The 20,109-nt window shown below is 45.7% G+C and overlaps 1 protein-coding gene across 1 annotated transcript; it reads left to right on the top strand.

Moving 5' to 3' along the window:
* The first annotated feature begins 330 nt into the window (after positions 1-330).
* Positions 331-780, top strand: LOC124694538 (alpha-amylase/trypsin inhibitor CM2-like). The gene has a single exon (XM_047227512.1). It carries the CDS (start codon positions 331-333, stop codon positions 778-780), a length of 450 nt encoding a protein of 149 aa, XP_047083468.1.
* The last annotated feature ends 19,329 nt before the right edge of the window (positions 781-20,109 follow it).

The following is a 20,109-nucleotide window of genomic DNA, read 5'->3' as shown; positions in this document are numbered from 1 at the left end:
TGGGCTTGGATATGGGTTTCGGCGGGCAGCACAAAAAAAAACAAAATCGGAACCACCGTACCCCTTCGGCGATAAGTCACGAGTTTGGAGAGGGTGCGTACCGAAGCACACCTCTTCCAAAATTTGTTCCAATAAATGAACTAACTGTACTCCAGTTCCCCGTCAGTGTCATATAACACAACAAAACAGTTAGTAATTGTTCCCAGCTATCAGCCTCTCTTACTTTTCTCTGGGTATATATACAAGCAATTGTCGTGTACGTCTAGCTTACACCCACCAGTCCAGTGCATAAGGAAATTGAACCAACGGAACAGATCGAGCTAGACTAACATGGCGTCCAAGTCCAAGTGTAGTCTCCTCCTCTTGGCCACCGTCCTGGTCTCTGTTCTTGCCGCCGCTGCCGCTGATTCCTGCTTCACAGGAACGGGTATTCCGAGCAGTATGCTGCAAAGGTGCCGTAACTATGTGGAAGAACAAACCTGTGGCGTCATAGTCAGCCATCCTGGGTTTCTTCCTGGAATTAGAATTGAGCCGTACTTCCTGAAGGACCGGTGCTGCTGGGAGGTTGCGAACATTTCACAGAACTGCCGATGCGAGGCGTTGCGCTACTTCATGGGAACGACGCCAATTCCTGATGCAGTCAGTTTGAAGGACCATCCCGGATGCCCAAAGGACGCGCAGATAAACTTTGTCAAGATACTCGTCACGCCAGGGCAGTGCAACTTGATGACCATCAATAACATTCGGTACTGCCTTAATATGGACAAGTCTCAATACTAGAGAGACAAATATCTCTCTCATGAATAAGCATGCATTATCCATTGATGTGTGGCATGCATATATAGTTATATACATACATGCATTCCAGGGAAGCATGTGTGGTATGATTGAGAATAAAAAAGGATCATTTTGTGGTTCTTAAATTGCAACAAAATCATGTGTACATATGTGTGATGGTCTTGTAGCCTTATTTTATTTTCATATGTTTCAACATTATGCAGTCATATGCAGGTGCCAGTGCCACATAGGTGTGTGCTTTCTTTTTTGTGGAAGGTCCACCTTAGCGTTTATCGAGGGTAAATTCGGTACATAAGCGGGATCCCGCAATCTGCCCCACTTGCACTTGTGCTCATGGTGTGGGTTTTGCCTGGTTTCTCGCTACCTTGTCCCACATAAGCCGGCACACTTGGAGCCGCGGCTTCCATTTCAGGGGTGTGATGATTTATCTATATATCTCTATCAAATTCATGTTACCCCATCCTACAAAAAACAATCATGTTTCTCGTGTCTACCGATGTTGTCTGTCTATACAGTGCGTCATTGTTAACATGGGGTTTTGGCACCAAGGAGAATATGACTCTAGGTTTAAAATTAGTTTTTAATGTATTTCGAACTATAAAAAAAAGTTCGATAAAAAATGCCAAGCGTACATCTCGATGTTCTATGTTCTCGCAAAGTCCTTCCACAAGAAAACTATATATATTGTGTCATGTGTAAAAAAGATAAAACTGCGTGCTAAGAAAAACTCTTCATGATACATTTCTTTATCGTTTTTACATAAGAGACAAAAAAGTATTTGTTTCCACAAAAGTTGGCCTGCACACATAGAATGCCGAGATGTACACGGGAAAATTTTTTTCAGAATATTTTTGACATTTTAAAATATTTTTTTGGATGATAGGACGACATTTGCACCCAAGATCAAAAGTAAACTTCCCATGAGTTATGGCTTTACATTACAAATGGTTATCGCTAAGGATCAGGTGTATCCGGATGCTCAAATGTGGTGATGTCTGTTACTACCTCTGTTACGATGAATAATGCGCACGTGTATTTCAAGATGAAGTTTGACTAAAAAATTAAGCAATAAAATCTTGATTATGTTGTATGTAATTGGTATTGTTGGATTCGTATTGAAAAACACCTTCTAATGATGCTAATTTAATACCAATAATTTTTTAATGGATGACAACTTTTGGATCTATATAAATGTATTAAAGATCCTATAACCTCGAAATTTTCTACCTACATTAACATATATACAAGTTTTTAATATGTTATAAATTATATATGCTAGTAGTACATGTTCTGGACCCCTCCCCAACCTCTCCTCTCCCGACCCCTCCCCAACCCTTGCCGCCGCCGCCGGTAGCGCCGCCGGGGCAAAGACCCTCGGAGCGTGGCGGCGGCGGGGGCCTTTCCTCGCCGACGTGGGGGACGGCGGACGGTCTCTCCCTTCCTCGACGCTCGCGGCGGCGGCCGGCGCGGATGGTGATGGGGCGGTGGCGGCTCTTGCGCTGCGGTCCCCCTCCCCTCCCGTAGGCTTCCACCCGCAGCACACCGATAGGGGCTGGTAGTGGGTGGCGGCCAGGCCCTCGGTCTGCGCCATGCCCTCCCCCCGCCTCTAGTCAGTGCGTGGAGGTGATCTCGGGCTTCTTCCGCGTCACGGGGGCGCCTGGGGCAGCAGCCTTGGGTTTGACGGAGGAGGTGGCTCTCTTCTGCGCCGGAGAGGGTCGGCCTGCGGTTGGTGGTGGTGGATCTTTTGATCTATCACCGCGATTCGGCGGCGAGATGGAGGAGCGTGGAAGCCGGCGATGGTGTCGCCGGTGGAGGGCTGGATTGGCCAGCCCGGGATGGTCGCCGACGTGGGGGTCCGACCTGTATAAAGGCGGCGGTCCTAGGGCCTCTCTTGCGTGAAGAGGAGGATCTACCGGAGGCCTGGACTCGTGATCTGGCCGGAGGGTTGAGTTCCGGAAGGCTCCGCCGGCGAATGTAACAGTGCTTTGCCTGGAGTTTGCTGGTTCGGAGGTATTCGGTCGTGCGCACCCATGCTTTTATTCCGACCGATTGGTTCTGGAGGGAGTGGCGCGAAGCTCTTTTTCTGTGTTGACATCAAGTGACTATGGATTCATGATGAAAGTCGGAAGAAGAGAATTTCATGAAGGCCGGAGGGGAGGACTAGCTAAGGGAGGTTCAAGTCTCCGCGCTGTTGAGAGACTTGCTTGGTGTTCCGGGCTTCACAGCAGCGGTATGAAAGTGGGGGCGACAACACAGGTGAAGCGCAGAGTCCTACCTTTCAGGGTGAAAATCCAAGGTCTGGCCTTAACTGGTTGTGCCTGGCAATGGCCTTGGTGGAGGCATTGTTTTGAGAGCGGGGACTATCTTCAGGGTGAAAATCTAAGATCTTTGATCGGGCGACGACGGTGTTTGAGCACTGTTCCCTTCTTGGAGGCGTCGTTTTTTGGAGAGTCTGTAATTCAGGTGTTGTCTTAGCGGTGGATGTATTGCTGTTGTTAGGCCCGAGATATTGTAGAGGGGCTTTTGTTTCTTAGTTTTCTTTTCCTTTTTTTGGCTGTGTGCATTTGTAGTGCCATTAGGGTGGTGCGTTGTTGCAGAGGCTGGATGTAATTGGTATCTTCTTGATATTAATATATTCCCTTTATCGAAAAAAGTACATGTTCTGGATTGGTCAGGGTTCGTTCAGTTCAGCCCAACAAATATGTAAGCAACTAAAAAACTGTAGTATGATGTATAGTAAATGAGTTCTACAACACATATGTGTGCTAGAATGGTTGGCAAAGTTATTCTAACTTACTACTAATACATTTACGAATTTTACTTTGACAACTTTCTAAATTTTACTTTGAAAACATTGACGGATGATTGTTTTCATGATCCCAGGTCAATCTCACTCTGAGGATTGGTAGTGAGTTTATTTATTCGGCAAGAGACTTGGGTCACTAGGTATGGATCAAAGAAATAATGTAGATGATGAAGAACTTATCTTATACTTTATTTTGGGTGCAACCACACAAGATTGTGCAAGACTTATTGCTATGGAGACTACGAGGGAAACTACGTCGGCTTTATGTGGATCCTGAGGTATTCGTTCCATGTATGCACTACTGTTCCATGTATGCACTACTGGAAAATAGCTCTTATGTGGCGCACCAAATCGAACTTCTCTGGCGCATATCCCTCTTGCCACAGTTATCACGCGACTAGTATTTAAATTATGTGGCGCATATCTACATGCGCCACAAAAATTTCAAAACTTTTGTGGCGCACCAAGTATTCATGCGCCACAGAAATCTTCTGTGGCGCACCCAGCAGTGGTGCGCCACAGTTTTTGTTTTGAATTTTAAAAAGAATGGCGGCCAGATCTAGATCTATATATCTGGAGCTGCAGGAATTTCGCCGGTTTTTTTTTTTGAAATTTCGCCGGAGGAGGAGGTGGTGGAGTAGGAGGAGGAGGTTGTGGTGGTGGTGGTGGTGGGTGGAGGAGGTGGTGGTGGAGGAGGAGGCCGGCCGGCCGGAAGAGGAGGAGGAGGAGGAGGAGGAGGAGGAGGAGGAGGTGGTGGTGGTGGTGGTGGTGGTGGTGGTGGTGGTGGTGGTGGTGGTGGTGGTCGCCGGAGGAGGAGAAGGTGGTGGTGGGTGGGTGGAGGAGGAGAACGCCGGAGGAGGAGGAGGTCGCCGGAGGAGGTGGTGGTGGTCGCCGGAGGAGGAGGAGAAGGTGGTGGTGGTGGTGGTGGTGGGTGGAGGAGGAGGAGGGAGAAGAAAGGAGAAAAGAGAAGAAGGAGGAGAAGTGGAAGAGAAGTGGAGGAGAAGTGGCGCCTCCAAACTTGAAAATTCAGGTAAGAATTCTGTGGCGCATGTCCATATGATGCGCCGCAGATTTTTTTTCTTCGAAATTTCAATTTTGCAGCAAAAAATCTCTAGTTTGCCGTATCTTTTTACTAAAAGCAAGATACAGGGTCTAAAATAGAGACACCACGTTAATCCACATCATTAGAATTATTTTAGTCGTTAGATCTATAAGTTTAATGGCTAAGATTTAAGGATTTTACGTAACACGTACATGCACAATTTGTACACATATAGAATATGTCACCGACCATCCATAGGAAAGAAAAAATAAAGAAAAAAAACCGTACGCTACATATGACATCCCATCCTTTCCTTTTAACTCATATTGATATTTTACATACCTAGGCAAGAAACACGTGCACAAGAAGAAACCAACCCAACGGACAAGGCGTTTTGGCACCCGGGAGCATATGCTCCCGGTTTTTTAGATGTCTTTTCATCGTCGTTGGAAATGTCCAAAAATACCTAACAAAAAAGTTGCATGTACATCTCGACATCATGTGTGCATAGCAAGTCGTTTTGTGGAAAACCGACATTTTTTGCGTAGTGTGTAAAAAAGAGAAAATTTGGTGCTTTAAAATATACTTTTCACAATATTTCATTGTCTTTTTCACAAAGAACACAAAAAATGTCAGTTTTTCGCCCAAAACTTGCCGTGCACACATATAATACCGACATATACGCACCGAATTTTTGTTTAGATTTTTTTGACATATTCAAATGTTTTTCCTATGTAGCAGGAGCATATGCTCTCATGTTCAAATGTGGATTTCCACCAACCCAACCTATTATATACTTACTTATTTATGTTGTGTGCCACCAGGAAAGTTATATAATATCTTTATGTAACCTCAAATAGTTGTCAACAAAATAAACCTCTGCGAGTTAGCACATACGAACATAAATTTAAACGTTTCTCAAAGAACTAAGTCAGCGATTTAAATGTATTTTTAAATGGTTTTATTACGTGTGAACTAAGTTGTGTGTGCCACCACGAAAGTTATATAGTAGTATCTTTATGTAAGAAAAACCGGATGTTAAATAGTTGTAAAACAAAATAAACCTCAGTGAGTCAGCACGTGCGAACATAAATTCAAATGTTTCTCAATTAAGTTAGTCAACAATCAAACATTTTTCAAAAAAAAAATTTGTTGTATAACATGTGAACTTTTTTCCTTCTACTAATCTTAAATGACAGTAAACAAAATAAAGCTCAGAGAGTCAGTAGATGTGAACAAAAGTTTAAACTTTTTTCAAAGAAGTTAATTAGTTCGCGATTCAAATCGTTTGTCAAAAAATTTGGTTGTATAAAATGATTTGGACATGTGAACATAAATTCAAACGTTTCTCGAAGAAGTGAGTCAACTATTCAAACAGTTCTTAAATAATTTGGTTGTATAACATGAATTCTTTTTTGCTTCTACTAATCATAGAAGGTTGTAAACAAAATAAACTTCAGCAAGTCAGTAGACGTGAATAGGAATTCAAATATTTCTTAAAGAAGTACTCAACGATTTCAAATGTTTGTATTTTTTGTTGGTTGTATGACATGATTTATTTCCTTCTACAAAAATATTTGAATATGTACATATTGATCGCACTATTTTACATATCTCTCGTCCTCTCGCAAAATATGTTCTTATTGGTACCCAGTCTGTCCACCGGTGATGTCCTCTCGCGTGTATATGTATCTAGCTGGACGATCAGACGATTCTATCATGTATGTAAGTACCTAGCTAGACCATGGCCAATGACCGAAATAGGTTAACACATAATGTTGTTCTTGCATGTACTAAGTCTTTGAGGATGGACGATTCCATTGTGTATATTTGCATACCTAGCTTGACACAGCGGGCTTCAATAACTGATTACTTTGCTTTTTCCAGCTATCCGGTAGACATGCTCGATATGACTATACGAATAGTGATCAATAAGATCAAGATGTTTCATGGTAAAATAATAAATTATTTTCGTCAAATTCTTGTATCATAATTATTTTTATTTCTTAGAAATATAATCATGGGAAATATAATAGTCTCATAGTGAAGCATTTAGGAATATATCCATATCTAAAAATCATGTGTTTTCAATGACCAAGGAAGTAAATGAGATGAAAAGAGTCTGTAGAATCAAGAAATAAATAATAAATAAACTTAAAGTACTAAAGGTGATGCCCTCGTATTTGCGAGGGCCCTGTGCTAGTTACTTTGCAAAGTTGCACACACAATCATCACATGTTTGCCCACTGCATGCAAAAACAAACTCTGTTGTTGGATTATGAACACTCACACGTCATAACTTGCTTAATTGAACTTCAACTTGGAGTTCTGATTGCAACTTGACAAGAGGAATAAACGTACAAGAAAAGAATGCCAGATCAGCCATAACAGAAAAGCTAGGCTCAAGAGGCTACCAGTCTGTCACTGCTCCCCACCCAAAAGCCAGCTCGTGTTTTCCTACAAATTCTGTTCCAACAAATTAATAATTGCACTCTACTTCGTAAGGGTCATATAAAACAGAAGAAGTTAGTTAGTAATTGCTGCCAGACGGGAAATTCAATTCGGCTCCCGGGTGCGTATGCTCCCTCTACTAAAAAAGTATATTTTGAAATGTTGAAAAATTTGGATAAAAAATTCTACATGTACATCTTCATTATGTATGTGCATTCGTCAAGTTTCACGAAAAAACAATATTTTTTATGGTCTATGTAAAAAGGAGAAACTTTATCATGTGAAAAGCATTATTTTTAGCACTAAATTTTATCTTTTTTACACACGTCACATGATAAGTCGATTTTTTATGAAACGACTTTGTGAGCGCGTAGCACGTGAACAAGTATGTACCAATTTTTTGTTTTAATTTTTTTGAAATTTAAAATATGTGTAAGATGCATTTCGAAATATAGGGAGCATATGCACCCATGTTCTAAAACACCACTCCCGCTGCCAGACCCCCTTTTCTCAGGGTATATATGCAAGCAAGTGTGGTACTTGTAGCTTACATAGTGCATTGCACGAGAAATTGCAGCATCGAACCGAACCACAATGAAAAATATGGCGTCCAAGTCCACCCCCAGTCTCCTCCTCTTGGCCGGCATTCTGGTCTCTGTCTTTGCCGCGGCCACCGCCACCGGCAGTTCCTGCTACCCAGGGGTGGGTATTCCGATCGAAGCGATCCCAAACAGTCGTCAGTACGCGGAAAAAGCAACCTGTGGCGTCGACACCGAAGTGCCGCCATACATGGCCAAACAGCTTTGCTGCCAGGAGCTTGCAGCAATTCCGCAACAATGTCGCTGCGACGCCTTGCGCTACTTCATGGGACGGAAGACTCGTCCTGACCTTGGCGGCCTCATTGACCTGCCTGGATGCCCCAGGGGGCCGCAGAGGGACTTCGTCAGAATACTCGTCACGCCGGAGCACTGCAACTTGGCAACCATTCACAACGCTCCATACTGCCTCGGAATGGACGAGTCGCAGTGGCAGTAGAGAGAAATCTATGGCTCGTGAATAAGCACTAGGAGGCATTGGCGCGGCGGCACGCCGCGCCCGTGTCATAACATCTTGTTTAGCAGGCCTGCGTAGTGAATGTAGCCGACATGTATGCGGATCAACCGTAGATTACCTTTTTTTATAGAACTAACGGTAGATTACTTGGGTAGGATAGGAGCGGGCTCATGTAAATGGGCCGCGGCAGCAAATGTAGCCTACATGTATGCGGGTAAGTTTAATGAGGCTCTCTGGTGTAAATGATGCGGAGATTGGGAGAGGAACATTAAAAAAAAGCTAGATGAGCAATCTAAATGGTGAGAAGCAAAATGGTGTGAGAATACTGTGAACGGGAGCGGTAGAATCGTAGATGGGGGACGGAGATGGCCGCCGTGAGAGCCACCAGCTTCAGGGCAGAATGCCCTCTGTACTCTGCTCGTTTCTTCTTCAACGACGTCACCGCCTTGGGCAGGACGGCGGATCCAGACTCTCAGCAGCTAGTCGGAGGTCTAGCGTTGGGGAGCCGAGGCCGGTCTTCATAAGTGTGGTCTCCTTGCCGAGCTGGGGCAGTGGCCGGTGCTGGAGCTGCTGTGCGCGCCCTTGTCCGATGCAGAGCAGCCAGCAAGCTAACAGGGGCATGAGGGATCGTGGATTGAGCCATCAGTGATCAGTGATAGGTATGTTATCGTTTTCTCTAATGCCTCAACAGTTCTGCTTATCTTTGTTGTAGTTACTCGGTAGGTAGGTCGAAACAAAGTTAACTTGCCGAAGAATTTGAAGTGCAAAAGCTAGAGGGAGAGAGTGGTTACAATGCCTTAAAGCATGCCGTTAGTTTGCTCATTTTGGTGAAATTACCTGCTAGTACCGTGGCTGGTAATTAAGAGCTGAAGCAAAAAAAATCGTCTGTTCGCTCACTTCGGTGAAACTACTCGACAGCACCGTTGGTAACTACAAACTGAAGCAAAAAAGAAAACATGGTAGATGCAGTAGCTGTATACTCTGGCAGCCAATTATTCATTGAAATACATGAGTAATCTGCTTTGTTGGTGCTCTCCTTATGACAGCCTTCCTACTCGGAATTTGTGAAGTAGATTAATTAGGAGGTTTTAGGTCCCAGTCAGAAACTTGAGGCCACAACCACAACCGTCAGGTGCAGATTTATTGAGCTGAACCCTAGTATCAGCGTGCCACTCTACGTGCACTAAAGTCTCAACAACAATCATAATCAGCATAAAAACAGGAACTTAAAAGCTAAAAAATTATATATTTATGTAGCACAGACATAATGCGGAATACATAGTTGGAAGAGGTAGTTATCAGGTCATCGCCTGGGAAGGTACAGAAAATTAAGCAGTGGCCATATATGCCTTTGCTAGTGCCTAAAAACATATAGGAAACTCAGCAGTGGCCGTATGACCCTTCTAGTTAAACTGGGTGCATGAAGCGACTTCAGCTTTTGACCTTCTGCACATAGCTTTTGAACCGAGAAACCATCAACAGGGGCTTCCTTTTGTTAGTTAAGCGAGTGAATACAACCTCGAACCTGCAATTAGCTCTATTTGGTCAGCTCTGAACTTGTGCACTTAAATAGAAACAACTAATGAAAGTAGAAGCCAAGAGATTACCATAATAGCACCTAAACAGGAAACTTAAAATTGTCAGCTGGGTCTATCTGGGTTAAGTCAGCTAGGTGTGGTGGCAGGACCATAAGTTGTAGCCTCTTTGGTATAGCTTCAGCAGTAGCACACCATGACGTGCACCTGTAAGCAGTAACCGTATTGGATAGGTTTGATGAACTGTTGGTTGTTGCCGTAGTATGTGTTTTTACCACCGTATTTAGGTTGCAGGGCAAGCCATACATCTTAAGGTTAAAAATCTGAGAAACCACACACCCAACTGACCCATACGCTGTTGTGTGCTTAATGAGCTCAAGCTCTCCACAGTGAATCCACTCTTCAGAAGAAAGACAACATTTAATATAAGGACATGAAGGGGTTATCTTGATTGAAAGTGCTTCATCATTCAGTAGCGTCACTTGCAAGTTATCATTTAGAAATGAGTCCAATGTAATCCTCCACTATAATCTAGGCCTCTAGCTCTGTATTCTTTTTTAGCACACTAACCTTTCCGTAGCTGATACGTATGCTCGGGTTACCAATTTTAGTATAATTACAACCACTCTATGCCTCTTAAAGAGAAACATAATTGCAAGTGTTGCAGCGAAAGAGTTACCAATTTTAGTGGTGCCGCAAAATTATGCATGTTGATCTGGATTTAACTTGTGATGGAGAGAAGCCATATTCCTGAGATCATCTTTTTATCGTACTACATCTCCTCTAGGATCAATCTATTACCAAGTAATCTTCCAGTGCCAATCTATTTAAAATGCATGAACCTCTTTTGATACCTGCAATAAAAATTCTTGAGCTGCCAGAGGGAAACGTTTAGATAAGCTACTTTCTCTTTTATGATAAAAAAATCAAGGAAGTGCCTACCATTCATGAACAACACCAATATACATCTGATTGTCGTAGTAGCCAAAAAGATATTCAAGCACACTTTCTAGAAACTTTACCACTGCTTGTAGTGATTACACAGAGCACTTGCAGGCTACCACAAATAATCTAGCCTTGCTTGAAAAAAATTCATGATCCAGGAGAGAGACATAAGCTATGTTGTCCATTTATCAAGAACACCATAGTATGTGAACTTAGGGCTATTTGGCCCCGCTGCAATCCTACATCTGCATGGATAATGATTGGCACAACAAAGGGAATGAATGCAAGAGTAGAACACATATCTCTGTACCATTGAAAAATCTGGAAGCATTATATTAGCAGTAACATATGAAGTAAATTCAGAAGCCGACGCTGGAAAGAGAAATACAGCGAGAACCTAGCCAGTTAATGAGGATGAAGTGGCAAGAAACTAACTTCCATAAATCTGAAATGGGAACGCTCTTGCATCCAAGCAGCACTTGGAGTCTAGAATCCCATAACATTGATGCGCTCGGAACATCCTATGCACCATTAAATAGAACATCAATGAACATGCATCTCAATGGGGCTGGGAAGAAAATCCCAGTTGATCATAATTTATATTCTCAAGAATAGCATGATCAAGAGGGAAAAGGACAGGGAAGTAAGATAGACACACTTTCCGACACTACTTTAGTGAAAAGTATAAGAGATCAGTATTTCTAAACCAGTCCCTTAATTCGACAACAGATTCCTGTATCTGAGAAGTGTTGTGTGCATCTTAACTTTTGAAATGGATGCATTTCCAAACCACAATATATCGTTCTAGAATAAAACAATAACCATCAACATATCCAGGTGGCCAACCATTCATTGTCTTCCTGTAGGATGTCTGATGTATCATATTCCAGTAAAAAAGGCACATGGTTCAGAACTGCTGCACGTAATACACTAGCGGTTGTAATATTTAACTTTTAAGTAAATTAAAACAACTTTCTTGACTTAATCTTATCCCTTAAGTAAATTATAACTCATATATAGTATGCAACCTTTGCTGGAAGACCAAGATTCATGAATCCTGAAGGAAAGAATAACCGGTGAACCGTGTGGTGTGGACAACCCAACCTATGTGGCTCAGGTACAGACAACTTAACAAATATGATTCTGATCTCACCTCGTTGTTTGACGATGACAAATGAAAAATCATTAGAGATTGGTCCGAAAATGGAACTAATGAGCTGTCCAAATGGTAACGTCAGCAGCATACCTAAAAAGGATGATCATGTCATCAGCTGTTATAGAATCAAACTACTCATACCACAGATTATGTAACAAACTAACAATATATTTAGCTAACGCCTGAATCAATCATGGATGCAGACTAAGACATGGATGGAAACCAGCTCAATGTTGGAGATGGCATCGCCAAACGTCATCCACAAAAGGCGATGATGCCAAGGCCGTGGGTACACACCTGCTGGCAATTCCATGGAAGCCAGAGAAGACGGTGAAGGTATCCTTGATGCCCACCGCCCACCGCACACGGTGTGCAGCTCGAGGACGACCTCGGCACTGCTAGGGGCACGCCACATGCCCGGACCAACATGATGACCTCCGAAGAACCTAGCAGCCGAACTCAAGTCTGGTCCTGGAAAACGGTCGTGCTGGATTGGAAAAAGAAAAAAAATTGGCGGCTCCACATAAGTATCAAGGAGAAGAGCACCACCGCCGTCAATTCTCTCGCCGGCCATGGATAGAAGAAAGCATAGGAAGAAGAAAAAAGCAAAACCTCAATCCAGATTTACTAGAGAGAGGGAGCAACCCACCTTGAGACAGAATCTCCTTCTCTCACCTCGGGCCACCTTGGCTGCCGGCGATGGGGAGAGCTAGGCCGAAAATGGGGCATGGAGGGAGGGGTCAGGGGAGTCCGCCGCTTGCACTCTCCTCGGATTTCATAGGTGCCAGCCGCTCCATCTGAGAGCCTCCGGCTCGATGCTCCGGCCATGGCGATCCACTAGGCGGGAGCAGTCGCTCCATCAGCCCGATGCGCCGGCAATATGTGGGCGGTGAACCGCGCCACCTCGCGCGCCGACAGAAGGTATCCCGGGATCCACAGCGGCAACAGGGCGCTGAGCGGCGGGTGTGACGCCCCGGAACCGGTACCATGAGGATTCCAGCGATCCCGTCGAAATCCGCACGATATCGATTCAGAGACGCCCTCCGACACGACGTGCGCGACGAATCACACACGTGATGCCAGAGGAATTAACACGAGCGGTAACATTACAACAGGATTACAATAGAGCCCACAAGAAACATATATTACAACAACAACTCCAACGAATCAAGATACAAATATACAATACAAAGATCCGAATCATACAGAAGATCGAACACGTCCGAGTACGGACAAGAAACAAATTGGACTAAGAGTCCTGAAGATAACCAATGGCGTCCATAACCCTGCCCAGGCCAAGCCGGAAGGGTAACCTTGCTAACGTCGTCATCTTGTACCTGTCGAAGTCGGGCCATCGGTTGCCGACAAAAGGGAGGAAGCAAAAGAGAAAGAGAAAAGGCGAGAGTAAGTACCAAGGAACAAACTCCGGCACGTACTTAGCGAGACTAGAAATGGCTATGCTCGTCGGGCGAATATATATATCGCCTGGGGCTATATGGTAGGTTTAGCGGCAGCAAAACTATAACCAATAGAGACACGCTACAACATCCGTCTACTCAGAGAAGATAAGAGAGCGCACAAGGTAACAGATAAATACTACTCAAACATAACCCAGCCGATTACACATATCCCCTCCAACAAAACGAAGAGGCAATGTAAAAGGCACTCAACGGTGGACAAGTTTTATTAGGTATTGGTTGTAGTAATGCTATATTACTAATCAAGTTATTAGCAAATTATTATCAACAACATAAAGGTGTAAGTTGTTCTATGATCGAGCTATACAATTCCAAGTCGTCCATAACCGCGGACACGGCTTATCGGTAAGATCTACACCCTGCAGGGGTTGCCCAAATGTAACCATACGCATGCTCGAACCCACTTACTACAAGTGGAGTCTCACATCAAGACCGTTCCCAATGCAAGAGAAAGTTTAATGGGAGCCACCCAACTAAGCTACCCGTGACGAAGTTTGGCCGTACTCCGATACGGACCCAGAGGTTTGCGTCGGCTTCCAAGGCGGGCACTAACGACCGGCCAAGGATAAGGAGTCCCGCGTTATGAGTACGATACGATGAAATAAACACCCGAAGGCAACGAGAAGTAAATCGTGCATCGTGCATATGGGCAAATAAAACCAAGGTTGTGGCTCCCAATAAACGGACTCGAGGAAAGGTAGTGGGTGATGGGGGTCCCACTCCCCACGTACGGGTAGAGCGCTCAATCTCGGAACAGATAACAAGAACTCGGGTCCTAGGGGACATTAGCGAGTCAAAGTTCCGATGCTTTCACAAAGGGGCTCACAGATGCCTCTGCTTACAATTTTAGTTGTTAACAATAAAGTAAAGCATGAGTATCTCCAACAAATATAGCATGTGATAACCTCCCAACAACCCAACATATCCCGATAACAGATCGAGATAAACAACAGAGACTAAACACGCCTACGACTCGCAGGGCTCAAACATCAAGTAACGGCTATGGTTAAGGAATGATATATATATAGGATTATTATGGTAAACAAGTGGAATAGGACACGTGACTCGATAAAGAATCGCAACATAAGGATAGCAATGCGAGGGAGAGTAGGTGAAGAGAGAGAGCTCGCCTGTGAAAAGCTGCAGAAGAACTTGTCGTATCTCACAACACCACTTCGTGATCCTATCCGTGAAGAAGCAAATGCTGGAACACACAACGGATGCAAATCTTACTACTACGGATAAAGAAGATCCAGCATGATCAAGATGATATGCATGGCATGGCAATGATGGTGCAATGCAACTTATCCATATTAATCGGAGTCGGATCCCCGGACAAGCAAATTAAGGTTGGAGTTGCATTTATACCGGCAAAGTTAAGGGTTGGATCACATGGCATATCATGGCAGGGGTGAGCTACTTCAATATTAAGCGGAGCGGGGAATTCCTAGTTGGAAATCCAAAATACTCCGCATATATGTGAGGTGGAAATGCACAACTATCAACGGGCGACATGATGCGAAATGCAAACAGGCATATGGATGGCATATTCATGATCCTTGCATTTTTCTGATCAACTTTCATATACAACACTTTTAATTTCGAGTTACCAATTAAAAGTTATTAACAAAATAGTTTTTATTAATTAAAATAGATAAACAGATTTTATTTAAATTGGGGAAGGACCCGAAAATAAAAATAGATCAGGGGAAGGACCCCGGGTTACTTTACAGACATGCAGGGGGTTTTGATGAAAAACATCCGCGCAACGGGCTGCGGGTTGAGGAAGCAAAGATTACAGGGGGCTAACTGGAAAAGAACAGATCCAATCTGGATCTGGGAACGTTTCTCACCAGCGTGGGCTAGCCCGAGGCGCTGACGGCTGGGCCCCGCGGGTCGACATGGACGCCGCGTGGCAAACCATGCGCGGCACGCACGGGAGGTGCTCGACGCACGGCGCGTTCCAGGGAGGCGCGGTGACTGCGGCTCGGCGTCGCGCGGCGCGGGCGTTGCAGAGGGCCCCCGGATGCGCGCGGGTGCGGGTTCGAAGCGGAAGACGAAGGGGAGTCTTCCCGTGGCGAATTCGGAGCCAGGGGAGCACCGTGGCGACGCCGGCGACGACATCTGCGGGTGGCCGAAGGCGGTCAAAGGCGAGATGACGAACCATGAGGAGAGCAAGAGTGAGAGGAGGTCGAGGAGATGCAGACGGTTACCAGGAAGGCGGCAGAGAACTCGGCGTGGCCGGGGAGGGACGGGCGGCGCCGGAATCGTCGTCGGAACATGGAGGCCGGCGCGCAGAAACGGCGACGGTGTCGTATTCGAGGCGCGCGAGGGCGATTCCTTGCAGGGGATTGAAGAGGACGACGAGGCGGAGCTCGACGTGGCGTCGGTGAGGCGAGGGGTGGTCGGAGCTGGCCAGGCAACGGTGTGGAAGGCACGGTGGCGATGGGGATTTTTCCTCCTCTCTTTCCTGACTTGGAGAGGAAGAAGAAAAGGGGAGAAGGAGATAAGGAGGAGCAGGTGAGATTGGCGTGGTCCAGGGGAAAAGTAGAGGAGGGGAAGGCTCGCGCAGGGAAGGTGGAGCTGGGCGCGGTGGTGGTGGAGGACCAGAGCCTCATGCCATGTGCGTGCGAGGTGGAAGACGACAAGGGGAGGGTTCCGTCTCCGGTCGAACCGGTAAGAGCTGGTGGGCTGGACTCGGGCCAGAGAAGAAAGGGAGCTGGGCCGCCTCGGTGGAATTGGGTCTGGGGGAGAGGAAGAGAACTGGGCGAGGAAAGAGAGAAGGGTTTTTCTTCTTTTTCTGTTTTTATTTAAAACTATTTGAATTAGAAAACCTATTCAGTTTTGAATTTGAATTAGATACAAGAGTGAGATTCAAAACTGGTTTCAAAATATTTACCTTATTTGTAAAAAAACAAAACACCTTTATATTCAAAATTTATTTGTTGGAAAAGTTTAATTATAAAATAAGATTTATGAGAGAGAGAGAGACTTAGGTTTTATTTAAAGGAGAATACAAGGGGGGTTTATAAAATAGTTTTATTTAATAAAATCATGGATGATATGATGCATATGTCATGATGATGCATTAAAGAAAAAGAACAAACAATTATCTATTAGGGGTACTACCCGGGGCCGTTACAATCGACACCACTAACAAGGAACCTCGCCCCGAGGTTCCACGTCAACCTAAGGGGGAGTTGGTTAAACTATCGAGTCTTCTTATACCATGTTGACAAACACCCGACCACGGCGTGGAACCTTCTTCTGGCGAAGTGTTGACCTTCTCGACACCACTAACAAGAGTTCTTGCTCCATGTTGATCGGGCGACACCACTAACAAGAAGTCGTTGTTCCGCTGTCATGATGCACTTCTGTCGGGATCCTCCGAAGATCGGATCTATTAGGTGAGGGGCAAAGATCGTCCAACCCGGGTCGGAACCTAAGACTCAGAGAAACTCGGATAAGAGAGAAGACTCAAAACGCGCAAAGGTAAGAGGAGAAAGAATATAGATAAGGAGAAAAATAGAGCTAATCAGATATATCCAACGAATTTTAGAAAATAATTTTGAAACTAGACACAACAAAGTCCGTTGGCAAGGTTATCCTACAGGCTGGACTAGTGGGGTATCGTCAACCTGGGCTCTGATACCAACTTGTGACGCCCCGGAACCGGTACCATGAGGATTCCAGCGATCCCGCCGAAATCCACACGATATCGATTCAGAGACGCCCTCCGACACGACGTGCGCGACGAATCACACACGTGATGCTAGAGGAATTAACACGAGCGGTAACATTACAACAGGATTACAATAGAGCCCACAAGAAACATATATTACAACAACAACTCCAACGAATCAAGATACAAATATACAATACAAAGATCCGAATCATACAGAAGATCGAACACGTCCGAGTACGGACAAGAAACAAATTGGACTAAGAGTCCTGAAGATAACCAATGGCGTCCATAACCCCGCCTGTGCCAAGCCGGAAGGGTAACCTTGCTAACGTCGTCATCTTGTACTGTCGAAGTCGGGCCATCGGTTGCCGACAAAAGGGAGGAAGCAAAAGAGAAAGAGAAAAGGCGAGAGTAAGTACCAAGGAACGAACTCCGGCACGTACTTAGCGAGACTAGAAATGGCTATGCTCGTCGGGCGAATATATATATCGCCTGGGGCTATATGGTAGGTTTAGCGGCAGCAAAACTATAACCAATAGAGACACGCTACAACATCCGTCTACTCAGAGAAGATAAGAGAGCGCACAAGGTAACAGATAAATACTACTCAAACATAACCCAGCCGATTACACATATCCTCTCCAACAAAGCGAAGAGGCAATGTAAAAGGCACTCAACGGTGGACAAGTTTTATTAGGTATCGGTTGTAGTAATGCTATATTACTAATCAAGTTATTAGCAAATTATTATCAACAACATAAAGGTGTAAGTTGTTCTATGATCGAGCTATACAATTCCAAGTCGTCCATAACCGCGGACACGGCTTATCGGTAAGATCTACACCCTGCAGGGGTTGCCCAAATGTAACCATACGCATGTTCGAACCCACTTACTACAGGTGGAGTCTCACATCAAGACCGTTCCCAATGCAAGAGAAAGTTTAATGGGAGCCACCCAACTAAGCTACCCGTGACGAAGTTCGGCCGTACTACGATACGGACCCAGAGGTTTGCGTCGGCTTCCAAGGCGGGCACTAACGACCGGCCAAGGATAAGGAGTCCCGCGTTATGAGTACAGTACAGAAATAAACACCCGAAGGCAACAGGAAGTAAATCGTGTATCGTGCATATGGGCAAATAAAACCAAGGTTGTGGCTCCCAATAAACAGACTCGAGGAAAGGTAGTGGGTGATGGGGGTCCCACTCCCCCACGTACGGGTAGAGCGCTCAATCTCGGAACAGATAACAAGAACTCGGGTCCTAGGGGACATTAGCGAGTCAAAGTTCCGATGCTTTCGCAAAGGGGCTCACGCGATGCCTCCGCTTACAATTTTAGTTGTTAACAATAAAGTAAAGCATGAGTATCTCCAACAAATATAGCATGTGATAACCTCCCAACAACCCAACATATCCCGATAACAGATCGAGATAAACAACAGAGACTAAACACGCCTACGACTCGCAGGGCTCAAACATCAAGTAACGGCTATGGTTAAGGAATGATATATATAGGATTATTATGGTAAACAAGTGGAATAGGACACGTGACTCGATAAAGAATCGCAACATAAGGATAGCAATGCGAGGGAGAGTAGGTGAAGAGAGAGGGCTCGCCTGTGAAAAGCTGCAGAAGAACTTGTCGTATCTCACAACACCACTTCGTGATCCTATCCGTGAAGAAGCAAATGCTGGAACACACAACGGATGCAAATCTTACTACTACGGATAAAGAAGATCCAGCATGATCAAGATGATATGCATGGCATGGCAATGATGGTGCAATGCAACTTATCCATATTAATCGGAATCGGATCCCCGGACAAGCAAATTAAGGTTGGAGTTGCATTTATACCAGCAAAGTTAAGGGTTGGATAACATGGCATATCATGGCAGGGGTGAGCTACTTCAATATTAAGCGGAGCGGGGAATTCCTAGTTGGAAATCTAAAATACTCCGCATATATGTGAGGTGGAAATGCACAACTATCAACGGGCGACATGATGCGAAATGCAAACAGGCATATGGATGGCATATTCATGATCCTTGCATTTTTCTGATCAACTTTCATATACAACACTTTTAATTTCGAGTTACCAATTAAAAGTTATTAACAAAACAGTTTTTATTAATTAAAATAGATAAACAGATTTTATTTAAATTGGGGAAGGACCCGAAAATAAAAACAGATCAGGGGAAGGACCCCGGGTTACTTTACAGACATGCAGGGGGTTTTGATGAAAAACATCCGCGCAAAGGGCTGCGGGTTGAGGAAGCAAAGATTACAGGGGGTTAACTGGAAAAGAACAGATCCAATCTGGATCTGGGAACGTTTCTCACCAGCGTGGGCTAGCCCGAGGCGCTGACGGCTGGGCCCCGCGGGTCGACGTGGACGCCGCGTGGCAAACCATGCGCGGCACGCACGGGAGGTGCTCGACGCACGGCGCGTTCCAGGAGGGGGCGGTGACCGCGGCTCGGCGTCGCGCGGCGCGGGCGTTGCAGAGGGCCCCCGGATGCGCGCGGGTGCGGGTTCGAAGCGGAAGACGAAGGGGAGTCTTCCCGTGGCGAATTCGGAGCCAGGGGAGCACCGTGGCGACGCCGGCGACGACATCTGCGGGTGGCCGGAGGCGGTCAAAGGCGAGATGACGAACCATGAGGAGAGCAAGAGTGAGAGGAGGTCGAGGAGATGCAGACGGTTACCAGGAAGGCGGCAGAGAACTCGGCGTGGCCGGGGAGGGACGGGCGGCGCCGGAATCGTCGTCGGAACATGGAGGCCGGCGCGCAGAAACGGCGACGGTGTCGTCGATTCGAGGCGCGCGAGGGCGATTCCTTGCAGGGGATTGAAGAGGACGACGAGGCGGAGCTCGACGTGGCGTCGGTGAGGCGAGGGGTGGTCGGAGCTGGCCAGGCGACGGTGTGGAAGGCACGGTGGCGATGGGGATTTTTCCTCCTCTCTTTCCTGACTTGGAGAGGAAGAAGAAAAGGGGAGAAGGAGATAAGGAGGAGCAGGTGAGATTGGCGTGGTCCAGGGGAAAAGTAGAGGAGGGAAGGCTCGCGCAGGGAAGGTGGAGCTGGGCGCGGTGGTGGTGGAGGACCAGAGCCTCACGCCATGTGCGTGCGAGGTGGAAGACGACAAGGGGAGGGTTCCGTCTCCGGTCGAACCG

Source organism: Lolium rigidum, chromosome 3, assembly GCF_022539505.1.
Source record: "Lolium rigidum isolate FL_2022 chromosome 3, APGP_CSIRO_Lrig_0.1, whole genome shotgun sequence".
Lineage (NCBI taxonomy): Eukaryota > Viridiplantae > Streptophyta > Magnoliopsida > Poales > Poaceae > Lolium > Lolium rigidum.
This window is presented reverse-complemented; position numbering and strand designations above follow the sequence as displayed.